Here is a 13,058-nt window from a genome sequence, read left to right on the forward strand (position 1 = left end):
CTCGCTCTGTACCAGGGACCTTTACAGCGAATATAGGTTTTAAAACATATCATATATAATGTATCCATTTAATAATTGAAAGGGGATTATGCTTTAGAGGTTATTGACTCACACAGTACAGATTCTATAATTGGTCTTCCAAATTGAACATAGATTACCCCCCCCCCCCAAATAAGGAATAGAACAGGAAGTCACAGTCACGGTCTAGCCTTGATATTAAACCGGGAAATACTACGATCTGAAGCATGCAGTATCGAAGGGGTACAGGGATGCCCCCTAGTGTTTTTTTATTCTCCCGAGAAAATAACTGTTGCTAATGTACATAGGAAATTTTAATATAAGGCGTGTTGTCATTTTTTCTTCCCTTTTGCTGCTTAAAAAGAGGGGGGGGGGACTCCAAAACATTTTGACAAAACAGTTTGACAAGCAGGAAAAAAACCTAAACCTATTGTCTAAACTCGAAAATCTTTTCTACATTCGGGCCACAAAAAAGAGAGAGAAACCCCAACCATTTGAACATGGGTAGGAAAACGAGATTATATATATATTTTTTTCTTTTTGTCCTTGGTCTTCTTGTTGGATATCACCAATCCTTCTCTTTGAAGCGTTGTTCCACGTTTTCGCATATTGATAATATCTTTCCGCAAAAAATGAGTCACAATTTCTCGAATATTTTTTTTTAATTACGATTCCGCATAAAAAAGGGGGAAAATGTATTACGATGCCGCAAATATGTTATCTGGATCACTGGTACATAGATAAAATAAAAATTACACAACAGATTAAGATACAAACAGGAGTAGCTGAATAGATTGCTCCCATGCATGTAGTTGTTTTTTTCTTAAATTTCATTAGAACGCCCTTCTTGTCTCTCTGAGCTGAGTCGAGTTTTCTACCAATTGGTCGAACTGGATTTAAAAAAAAAATCACGGAAATAAGTTTACGGAGGGCTTCTGAAATAATACACACCGCTCGATGCCTTAACTACATGTAGCACATGTATAATTCTTGTATGACTTTTTAAATAACTTTAAATAACTTAATAAGTCATACCAGATTATGTTCAGTTTGAGACTAAATGAAAAATTGTTACAATTTTCTTAATTCAATTGCAATGCATGTTTCTAACACCGACTATACTACTACGTATAGAACCATGTAAAAATAAAGTGGGTCAATTCTCGTCACTTTGTTGGACTTTCATTTAAATGTACATGTAATTATAAGTATATTTCGTGGGGGACTTAAAGGTGGAGTAAGGGTGAGATTAAACACTTTTACCAACAAGCAGTTTTCCTTCACATGCATATATGTATATAACGTCCTTACTTATAAGGGGTCGTGTTTCCTGAAATGGGGTGTGTATCGAAATTCATAATTTTGTTTCTTTATTAACTCTGAATAAGATGGAAGGCTTCAAAGACCTCTGACCGTCCTGCAAGTTTCGATATTGAGAAAATAAAAAGCTATTTATAAAACGAGCATTAAAGTGTAAAGAATAAAACAAGAGATTACAATTAAATTTGTCCACGGCTCTCCGAAAGGTTCCGGATTTTTTTTTACTATTAAGTAGGGTCATAAGTATGTTTTAGGCGCAATCTTAATACCTGCCTAGGTACTACTTAAATTTGTCTTAAACCGTAACATATAATGAACTTAGCTAGGTCTTAGCTAAGTCAAACTTACGTTCAAAATATTTTATGAATCATCATAATTTTCATATTTATTTATATATACATGTATTTCTAAAAAATGATTTAGTTGCGTTTTTAATTACACATAGATTAAAGTTGACGTCCTTACCTATCGGTTTTAGCTAGGTTAGATTAGATTTCGTATTAAAAATATTCTGTTTAAAATTAGTCTGAATATTTGAAAATAAATATTGCACGGACACAAAATAGTGGTTCACTGTAATCACTAGAGACTGCAATGTTTGTCGTTATTCTTTTGTTTTGACAAAGGTTCACTTGCTTTCAAATTGTCACTTTCGCAGACATTGCACGATAACCGAACATCTATGTACTTGAAATTGAAACTCTTAATAAAACAATAGGGACATATTAAATTCTTTTTACTCCGATGAATCAGCCCATATCAGCAGGCAAAGACTGCAGACGTTTTATGATATACTTATTTACAATTCTAATCAAGGATGGAAAAGAAGATAATTTTTCGTATACCTCCTACATCTCTCTCTCTCTCTCTCTCTCTCTTATATTAGTGAACTCTGTCTGAATCCACGCTTGTTGCATTCTACGTTTAATCTAATTTAAGCAGACACTCTTTATTAGTTTTCTAGTAAGCACCCTTTAATTCAACGACAATTTTTCTGTGTTTTTTTTTTTTTTATATAAATCTATATCATCTCATTTTTGAATATAAAAATCCATGATTACTGTGTACAATTAACTTATAATGCTTAGTGTTTATAACCTAGGTCCCACTAACATTCAATCGTATCCCAAAAATAAAATTTTGCCTTTACATGAATGTCATTTAGAGAGTGAAATTGGAATCAGTGATCAATATCACCCCCCTCCCTCTTCCCCCGACGAAAAAATAAAATTCTTATATATACCAATATTACATAGAGAAAATTATTTTCTTTAATGTATACTATGATTAGATGAATGTTTTGACGTCGAAAGTCAACCTTTGAATAGTTCTAAATATGTGTTTAAAGAAGTTAAAACATGCTTAAGTCACCTCTACCGACTGCCTAAGTTTTGCTAAGATTGTCAAATCTTAGCACGCTTCTAATTATGGTCTTAAGTTTTAAGACTGTACTTAAGTCCTACTTTAACATGGTCTTTATGTCACGACCCCCTGAACCGTAATCATGCTGAAAAATTCATTTAATCAAAACAGATTATGGGCAGAGCAAAAATAGACCTCTGAAAACAGATCAGGTGCCATGGAGGAGTAAGCAACCCCTACCGATTGACCGGTGTTGCATATTATTTGTTCCGCCTCGTTTAAAGATCGGGGGGGGGGGGGGGCTAATACGATAACTTTTTAAAGAAAAGGTCCAGCGCGTATAAGAAAAGGTCTGCTTACATTTAAAGGTCCAGGTAGTGCAAAATGCTACCTGCATAAACCTTGACAATCACATAAATTTTCAGAGAATGGGTTTATATCATTTGAAAAAAGAATTGTTTACCTTTGTCGTTCAATATGATCTCTAAGGCAAGACTTGCTATTCCCTGTTCAGCTGCTTTGAGTTGTGCTGCTTATGCCCCAAAAAATAAATGTAAAAAGTGTCACATTTATGGTGCTATTGTTTGTTGTTTTTTTTTTTACCAGCGTTTGCTTCGATTAAAGGTGTTAAATCTGCCTGTGTGTTCAGGTAATAAAACAAGGGGGGGGGGGGGCGGTGAAGTAATCATACCTCTACCTGCAGGTAGGTAGCAATGGCAATGTAATGGCCATGTATTTGCCTTATATCAATTGCTCTGAATTCTTTATTTTAATAACTTATGCCAAGGAACAAATTATAGTACTATTATGATATTCATACTTTAAAATTGTAATTTATATTATTATAGTCTATTTTTAGTAGAATATTTTAAGATATTTCTTATCCCAAGTGTAGATTTCAATACGAAAATCGATTAAAAAAATATACGAATGACTATTCTTCAATTTTGTTTTAACAATCGCCATTTGTTTTCAGTTTATAATTACATTTTAATTATTTACTTTTGGATTGGGTAAAATATGCATTTACCTAATGATGTATTCTATGTATATCTACTACTGAAATAAATACATTTAATGCTTAAGCTTTAAACAGGTAACTCAATGTTGAAAACATACATCAGAATGAAAGTATGGTTGAATAGATTTAATTCTTTGAAGCATAGGGGAGGAGGGAAGGGGCTATTAGTTTGCAAATATTTACTCAAGAATAGAAAATAAAGCATATTTACAGTTGGGCCCATCGAAAATAACATCAGTTGATCCTTTTTTTTTGCGTACCAAGGACTTTCTAATATGTGCAACACCCCCCCCCCCCCTTTAACTGAAAATTAGTTCAATGTGTAAGCCTGTATCTGTACCTGTAGGGTTTCTGAACATTATCATTGAGATACAGACATCAGCAGAATACGTTTTGGGTATCTGGATTAACCGGGTGCAACATGCTGCATACACCCCGGGCACAACATTGAATTTTCGTCAAACTCTTTAAATACGAACTGTTTTATAAACAGACAACTTATGCATACATTTATACAGATAACGTGTACTTAACAGTAATATGAAATTGGTGATAAAGCGAAGCTTTGTTCTGATATGTAGTAGTTACCCCATATAATATTGTTTGTTATGTACAGATAAGCTACACTTTTATATGGCCGTAGGAACCGGGGGGCACGGGGGTGGGGGCGTGCCCCCCCCCCAATAATTTTGCCGATATATAGATTATTATAGGAAACATAGATACTATTTGCTTGTGCCCCTCAATAAAAACGTCTGATGCCCTTTTTTATTTTTATTTTTTTGCTTGTCAGGAATTCTTGTGTCCTCTCAACTGTCAACTGAAAATGTATGGCTATGCCCCCCAAACTGAATTTGCTTACTACGGGGCTATTTTAATAAAAGAAAAAAAAACCCAGCTAACTAATGGTACAATTGATCATAAACACAATGTAGCGTCAATCTTGCTCTGATCCTCGGAATTGTGTTGAGGTGTTTGATAAAACTAGAAAGTGTACAGTGGATTCATAGGTATCCATATACTTCTTAGATAATGCTTTCTTCCGTATGCATATGCTTTCCGGCGAAATATATCCATAAATTGAAATATTGATAATGTACAAAAAGGATACATTGACCCCCTTTTTATCACCCCGAAAGCATATACCCCGTGCACAACGTAGCATACACCCCGTATGTTGGAATATACACGATGTAAAAGGTCGACCCTCTGTATTTCAGATACAGTGTATCTTTCTGTTAAAAAGTGAAAATTATGGACAGGGTTTATTGGATAGCGTAAAAACTAAAGGTTTACGTCAAACGTGGCCAACGCACATTTATTTTTCAATACTTCCCTCTAAAATTTTACCAGATGTGAGAACAAAGCAGTCCTGTAGTTTTTTGTTTTTTGTTGTTTTTTTTGTTTTTTTGTATACCGTATTTAAAGAAGGCTGGTTAAGTCCTGTGCGTCACTTTCAAGCACCTGTTCGACTTCGATAAACTCGCTTGCCTGTCTGGAAGTTTTTGTATGCTTAGAAAGCATTGTCTTATAAAGTCTGAAAAAAAATTCTCGAGGAGTTTGTTTTCGACGAGTTACATATATGTCTTCTATAATTTTCGTAATTTTGGTAATAATTAATATATAATTATTGAAATTTGATACTTGTGTGCAACCTAGAGTAAGCCCCAGGGCGAACTTAAAAACTCAATTTGATATAAAAGATATCCCCTCTGTATTCCCAGGTATGCTTCAGTCAGAAACTTAATTAATATACATGCTATGATTTATGAATATCGCTCATTTCTGATATTTAAATAATATCAATTCATACGTAAACCTGTATGGCAAGGCCACACAGAATATGATGAGGTCATCTTTAAAAAAATGTTTGTCCTCTCCCGACCGACTGCTTCAAAATGGCTGTACTCAAACCTTTTTTAACCTCCAGGAAATGCTAATTTTCCTCTTTTATTCCCAGATTTTCTCATCTTGTCAATATGACAACCATTCAATTTTTTTCAGACCAGTGGAGAGCTACATGTATATATCTGCAGCTAGATATGACTAAAATTTTTCGATAATATATATATAATATTTTGTATTTTATAAAACATTTATACCTCGTTCACCACTCTAAACAATTATTTATGTTATATACATGTAGTAGACTTTATCCCTAGCCCCCCCCCCCCCCCGATCTTTTATTACATAGTGCCATTGTGTACCTCGTATATTACTTTTTGATCTGTCACTTATTTCGGGTCTCTCAGAGCAAAACATGGACTTTGCCTTTATAATCATATCGGAGGCGGGGGTATCCTTCAGTGAGTTCAGTGCTCACAGTACCTCTAGTTTGTTATGTGAGTTGTACATGTTGTATGTTGACTCATGTGTTGGTAACGTATAATTTTATATGTGTAACTGGTATAACTCATTGTGTGTGATTTAATATTGTTAGTTGTAATTACTATGTATTAGAAGTGTAGTGACTCGACATGTGTGTTAGTAGTGTAGTGACTCGACATGTGTGTTAGTTCTGTAGTTACTTGACATGTGTGTTAGTTCTGTAGTGACTCCACATGTGTGTTAGTAGTGTAGCTTATTATGTGTGGTAATTTTGTTGTTTGTTATGTGAGTTGTACATGTAGTATGGTGACTCATGTGTTGGGAATGTATAATTTTATATGTGTTTCTGGTATAGCTCATCGTGTGATTTAATATTGTTATTTTTAATGTATATTTCAGTCGTGTAGTGACTCGACATGTGTGTAAGTAGTGTGGTGACTCGACATGTGTGTTAGTAGTATAGTGACTCGACATGTGTGTTAGTAGTATAGTGACTCGACATTTGTGTTAGTAGTGTACCTTATTAATATGTGTGATGCATAAATAAACCTTCAGAAAAGCATTTATGGAGAAAGCAATACATTATATATGTAAACTTACGTTCATGTGACATCAAAAGTTTAGCCCAATAAGTAATCATTCGTGCCTTTATACGTATTATTAAAGGGTATCGCCCAGTTTCCCCATATATATACCATACAATTTGGAGTGCTGGATTTAACATGTAAAACAAATTTCAGAAATTTTAAGTGTATACCGTAAATTAAAATACCTTATTTTTCTAAGTACTCCATACATGGCTTTTGATGCTTGTTTAGTTAAATGTGTTTTGGCACTTCTGAAGAAACCACTACGAGACATGATAACACCTACATTGTAAATATTTAAATTCGTTCACAATTTCAATTGGTGCACCTCTATACAAAAATATTTTCTTAGGTATTCTTCCTCTAGAAAAATTACTATTTTATTCTTGTCTGTATTTACTTGAAGCTTACAATGGTCACAATAATCAGAGAAAATATTCAAAGATCTTTGTAAATCCTCTGGATTATCAGATAATAAAACTGTGTCATCAGCATAAAAAAGTCTAAAAAGTTTAAACATTATCTGCATTTCAATTTCTAATTTTTCATCAAATCTCGTAACCCCTTCAATATTATTCTGCAATAAATAGTTTTCTAAATTGTTAATATATAAAGTAAAAAGAAATTGGGATAAATTTTCCCCTTGTCTTACCCCAAGGTTACACATGAAAAATTCAGAGATATTTTGATCAATATATATCTTCGATTTAATACCACTGTACATATTTTTGATAAATCTTAGACATTTACCATCTATACCACTTTTAAACACTTTGGACCACAAACCAGATCGATCGCCAAGCAGCATCAAAGGCTTGTTTAAAGTCAATAAATGTACAATAAAGTTTTTTCTTACTAAAAGAAACAAATTTACACAAAAAATCTAATATCAATATGTTATCTTTTGTACCATATCCTTTTCTAAAGCCAGCTTGGGCTTCAGTAATCAATTATAATTCATCAGAAAAAGTATCCAAACGCTCACATAAAATACTGGTAAATACTTTTCCTAAACAGCTTAATAGTGTTATTGGTCTATAGTTTTCAGGAAGAGGTGGGTCTTCCTTGTTTTTATACATTGGCCTAACGATACCAATAAGCCATTCCTCAGGTACAAAACCATTATCAAAAATCAAATTGAAAAGGTCAACATATAGTGGCAAAAAACATGATATTGTTGTACTAATATATTCGTTACAGAATTGATCATACCCTGGAGCTTTATTATTTTTCAGTTTGTTAACTGCTTGCAAGATTTCTTCTGCAGAGATTTGACAATTTAAAGGGGCGTTATTATCGAAATTGACATCGTTATCATCTACATCACCTTCATCATCTTTAGATTCATTTTTTTTTATTCTTCAAAAAATCTTACATTGCTTTGATATCAACTTCAGTTTTACATCTAGCCTTCGAACTATTTAAAATTCTCCAATATTCCTTAATATCACTTTTCTGTAAATTTTCTAATTTTGACGTTATAGATAAAGAATATTCTTTAATACATTTATCCATTGTTTTCTTGTATTCTTGTATTTCTTAAACACGAAATAGTGAAGTCATCTTAAATTACTTGAAATATATCATTAAATCAATCATTGCTCTCATATGAACTGAAGTGCCAATCAATTATTGCTCTCATCAATTGAATTAATGCGAATTATTGATGCTGGCAAACATTAGAAAAATTAAGGCGCGCATCATTTGAATTGATGAGATCAGTAATTGATTTGATGCTAGCAGCAATTAAATTCAGTCATTCTTCTCATCAGTGGAATTTAACTCGAGCCCCAACAATGTGATGGCATTATTAATATTGCTGAAATACTTAAAATTTCTAACCAATTATCACATGTTTTTTTTTTTATCATTTCAATTTACATGCTTTATTTGAATATATCTTTAACACAAGTAACATAAAAAGTATGTTAATTTGGCTGGTATGGCAGAGCTTCCATATTTCCTTATATGCTCAAGCATGCACATCGTTTAGTCTCCCCCAAAGTAAATTGATTAAAAAAAATTAATACTCCTTCAGGGCATAGGATACTCAAAATCAAAGGTTGTACATATTTTATCATTGACAAAACTATAATTATCACGAAGTTTGCATAGAAAGCCATCTTCGTATATGAATTTTCTCTTAATTTTTACTTTCATATTTATACTGAAATTCATTGTAGGAACACGATACAAAAATGTTATCACTAAAACACCCTTTTAAATTTTCTGTTTATGTACACTTTATAATGTATTTCATTAACTTATGATTGATTTATCTTCTTTAAAAAATTTTCAAATACTCTATTAATGTAGTACCGAGAAATTTCAGTCGCCCAGTATGCCTCACTAGAATAAGAACAAAAATATATCTATTTTCCAACTTCTTCTGTGAATAAAATGGCTTTGGATCGTCAAAATTCCGGAGCTTTCAGGGACTTTAGTCCTCTGCGCCATCATCTGGGCTTTGCCCTGAATCTATCAAGGGTATTGAGGCGGCTTGAGACACCCTGTCCGTTTAGAGAATGCATTTTAGCATTTTCTAGCTAAAACACATGTTTCTTGTTAGATAGCGTATTTTCAAATCATTGAAAGTCTCCCCCACCGGTCAATCTGAGCAGTAGGGTGTTAAAACACACTTTCCCAAGCGGTCAGGGAGTCTTCGTATCTTCTTAACTATACATTAGGGTATATGACTATATGTAATCTTTTAAGAATTTTCTCTTGAAAATGGTTAAAAATGGAACTGCGAAGTATTTTTATCATTATCATTATTCATTTTTTATCATGTTTTTGCATTGTATATATAGATATTGTACCTCTGAACAGTTTATATGAAATATATATATATATATATATATATATATATGTTATAAATGTATCCCATGTACTATTATTTTGGGTTGGGTGAATAAACTGAACTTGCACTTGAACTTGGGCGATTATCATTGGGTATTAATGAGAATGAATTATCATTAATACAATTAATTCCACTAACTTTTTGGTTACCCAGATCACGGAATATTTACTGTTTTGAAACTATGATGAATTGACGTTCGAGTTTGTTTTTTTACTAACTGACCACACGATTCTTCACACAGGGATTTTTTGGGAAAAATTTAAAGAAAATTCGATGCTGAAAGAATATATATTTCAAACATGCCACTACTCTAAATTTTGAAAGAACTTATAAATCGCAAGTTATCTAGCTTAATGCCGAGCAGCTAATATTGACTGCTGATAATAGCAGTATTGCTTCGGATGCTGCTTTTTCCTTCATTATCAGCAAAAGTGACCATTTAGGTGCTTAGGGAGTAGCTTTTTTCGTAACTTTAACAAGCATTTTGAGAGTATTGCATATGCAATGCTAGCACCCTACCGGCAAATGTTATCTGGTTCTCCTAGAAAATTGAAATGCCCGTAATTCCGTCAAAACTCTTGAAAGCGGAAATTCAAACTTGATCTGTAACTTAGTAAAGGTAGACTCACATACCAAACATCAGTTCAATATTTGCAAGCTGTAGAAAAAGGGCGGAAAATTCAAGTGCCATGGGAAGGACTTACAGAGGGACAGACAGGCAGACAGTTGAGGAAAGAACCGTTTTTACCAGTAGGGGACTAGTTTTTAGCTTAACGAATCTTGCACAGATGTTACATGGAAAGAAAAGATACAAGACATGCTTAGGATACTGCTTGAAATACATTTTCTGAATGAGTGAGAGCATCAGATCAGTTATTCCTCTCATCAGCTGGATTTATACCCGCAACTATTCAATAAAGGAGAGCAATAATTGATTTGATGCGCTTATCAATTGAATCGAAGATAGGCCTATCAATACAGTGGCGGAAAATTTACTCGCAAAGAATCAATTTAGAGATTGTCTTACAAAAGATTTTTTCCGTTCTTTCATTAAAAGAAAGTATCGTTCATTCCATTATTAATAATAAAAAATGAATTGATGATGTCCTTGATTATTAAAAGATATCTTCAATTATCGACTCTGAGATTAATGTTAATTAGAGTTTATGTTAGACCGCCGCTGTACATGCTGTATACATGTATATGTCAACATGGGAACAGCTCTGATAACATACATTTTTGTCGTATATCCAATCTTTTCCTTTGATCTTGTATACTGTCTTGTACATACATACACCATTTATACCAGTAAATAAAATAAAATAAACGGTGCAATTAAAAAAATTAAACATGATCACTAGCTGTAGTGATTTTCCTGTGTGTTTATAACCTTGTAGTGAATTGACGGTTGAATTAGCTGTACTGATTTGCACGTGTGTGTTCAATAAGTGTAAAAATGTAGTGAGATTCATGTCGAATTTCAATATACTTAAAGTAAAAGATATCAAAAATTCCTATAGATACAGAGAAATCCTAAGGTTAACCTCGGTATATTCTGGTCTTACTTTCTCTTTTTCAAGCCTCTAAATCGGTGAAGCGAGATGAAGGTAAAATTTCAAATGTAGTCAGTTGGCTGGATTTACAAACAAGGGTGTGTGTGTGTGGGTAGGTGGGTGGGTGGGTGTGGGTGTGTTTTCCTATTTTAGTTTCACTCTTTCTGAATGTGATTTTGTGCTGACAGAACAATGACAATATTCACCGTCCAAAATAGTCGATCTCGCAATAGAACAATACCATATTTCTTACCTCTTTTAAGGAAGACCATATCTTTTTAAATGAGTTTTCATTAATTCGACTTTTTGAAGGATGAGATAGCTTGTTCCTGTAGACTTTGATTCTGGTCATATGCGCCCCAAGAGATTTATCCCTGTCGGAAGGAAGTCTATCCCATCCTGTGGTAGGTTCTTGAACAAGCTTCAGACTGCGTAAAAGGCATATCATCAAGGTAATGTCGAAATCAGCCGATGAAGTTGCTAGAATGTATCCGAGAAAATAAGATACTCAACCGTTAGCAGAGAGATAGAGTACAAAATACTGAAAAATTTTTATGTAAACCTTTCGAAATCAAATAAAAATTTTGATTGTTAAAGACAAAGCTTAGATTTTAAAATTCACAAAAATAGGGAGAAATTGCCCATACAGAAAACACATACGACACTACCTCAATTTCAAACGTGCATTTTTTTTGTATATCTCTAAAAAAAGGCATAGATTATGTATCTGTATAATTATCTGTATATTTAATATTGTACCTCAGTCTTAAGTTTTCACCGATGAAATAGTTAAATAAGCATGAAATACGATATTTGATTTTGAAATATATAAGAAGCAGACTCTTCCATCCAGCAGTAACAGTCTAGTATGAAAGGTAGAAATTTGGCACCACTTAATAATATATTCTGGGATTTTTTTTTAAATCCAGATTTATCTACTTTAATATGAAAGAGACTTTTTGTATGCTTCCCTTTATTCTTTTTGTATATATATTTTTAAGGTTTCAGTATTTTGGTGAGGAATAGCCTCGTTCTACACATAACACTAAAAAATCTTCCTGTTAGAACAGTATGAATGAGTGTTCAAACTCCTTAAATAGCTTTTTCATTCTGTTCCATCCGCAGGGGTCACAAAACAACACTTTGGATGAACAACAGAATATTCTTAGTTAATATAAAACGATTTCTTATTTTTCAACAAAGAAATTCAAGAGAATTTCCTTTAACCTTACAATCTATTATTAAGAGGGGATAATATTATGGTTTTTATTTTCAAACCTGTCGTTTTCGGAGTCGGTGTCATCATTATTGTCGGGATTTTGAAGCCGGGCACCCTCTGTAGAACTTCTTGTTGATACACATTGATGACTTTTCTGCTAATGAGGTTTTGAATGACTCTGACATTACTATTGAGAACAGTAGCAAGGTCAGCTGGTGGTATAATAACATCAAAACGTTTCTTCACCGCTGGTTGGGCAACATATTTGATCAAAACATCTAGGATCCAAAAATTTCTTTCTTCTTTAGTAAAACTATAGCTCCCTTTCTCCATTTTACCCTGTTGTGAAAAGAAAAATAAATAAATATTATTTATTCAGTATGTCTGCCGTGCACATAACGCCACAAAGATTGATAAAAACAACACAGGCACTGCTTTTCTATATAATCAATGAGGGCTTTAAAAGCCTACGATCAGTTGCACAGGTAAATTGCTTTACAAGGAGAAAAGGTTACAGTATGTCCTAACGGTTCTTTAGATTTGAATCTACAATAGAGAGAGAGGGGGGGGGGGAGGGAGAATGCATGTAATAAAATTTTGGGTGTTTTTGCAAAAAAAAAGTTGTAAGAACACCTTCAAAATGTCTTATACACTACATTGATGGAAAATTTCTATCCGTACTTTTTGCCAACATACTAAACATCTTATCTAGTATGTAAATTTAATATTCACATTTAGAAAAATAAAATATTTATTGTATTTATTTACCTTGTTTCTTTCTGTTATTGCT

The 13,058-nt window shown here is 33.1% G+C and overlaps 1 protein-coding gene across 1 annotated transcript in view; it reads right to left on the bottom strand.

Moving 5' to 3' along the window:
- Positions 1-12,601, bottom strand: part of LOC133189420 (uncharacterized) — an 80,307-nt gene extending 67,706 nt beyond the window's left edge. Inside the window, exons 1-2 of the mRNA XM_061324794.1 lie at positions 12,328-12,601; positions 11,303-11,529 (exon numbers count right to left, since the gene is read on the bottom strand). Of these exons, the coding sequence (XP_061180778.1) occupies positions 11,303-11,529; positions 12,328-12,601 (501 nt within the window). The remainder of the gene's footprint in view (positions 1-11,302; positions 11,530-12,327) is intronic.
- Positions 12,602-13,058: the final 457 nt, after the last annotated feature.

This window comes from Saccostrea echinata, unplaced genomic scaffold (genome assembly GCF_033153115.1).
Source record: "Saccostrea echinata isolate AGI-Se365-2 ecotype Australia unplaced genomic scaffold, CSIRO_AGI_Sech_v1 ptg000018l, whole genome shotgun sequence".
In the NCBI taxonomy this organism is placed as follows: domain Eukaryota; kingdom Metazoa; phylum Mollusca; class Bivalvia; order Ostreida; family Ostreidae; genus Saccostrea; species Saccostrea echinata.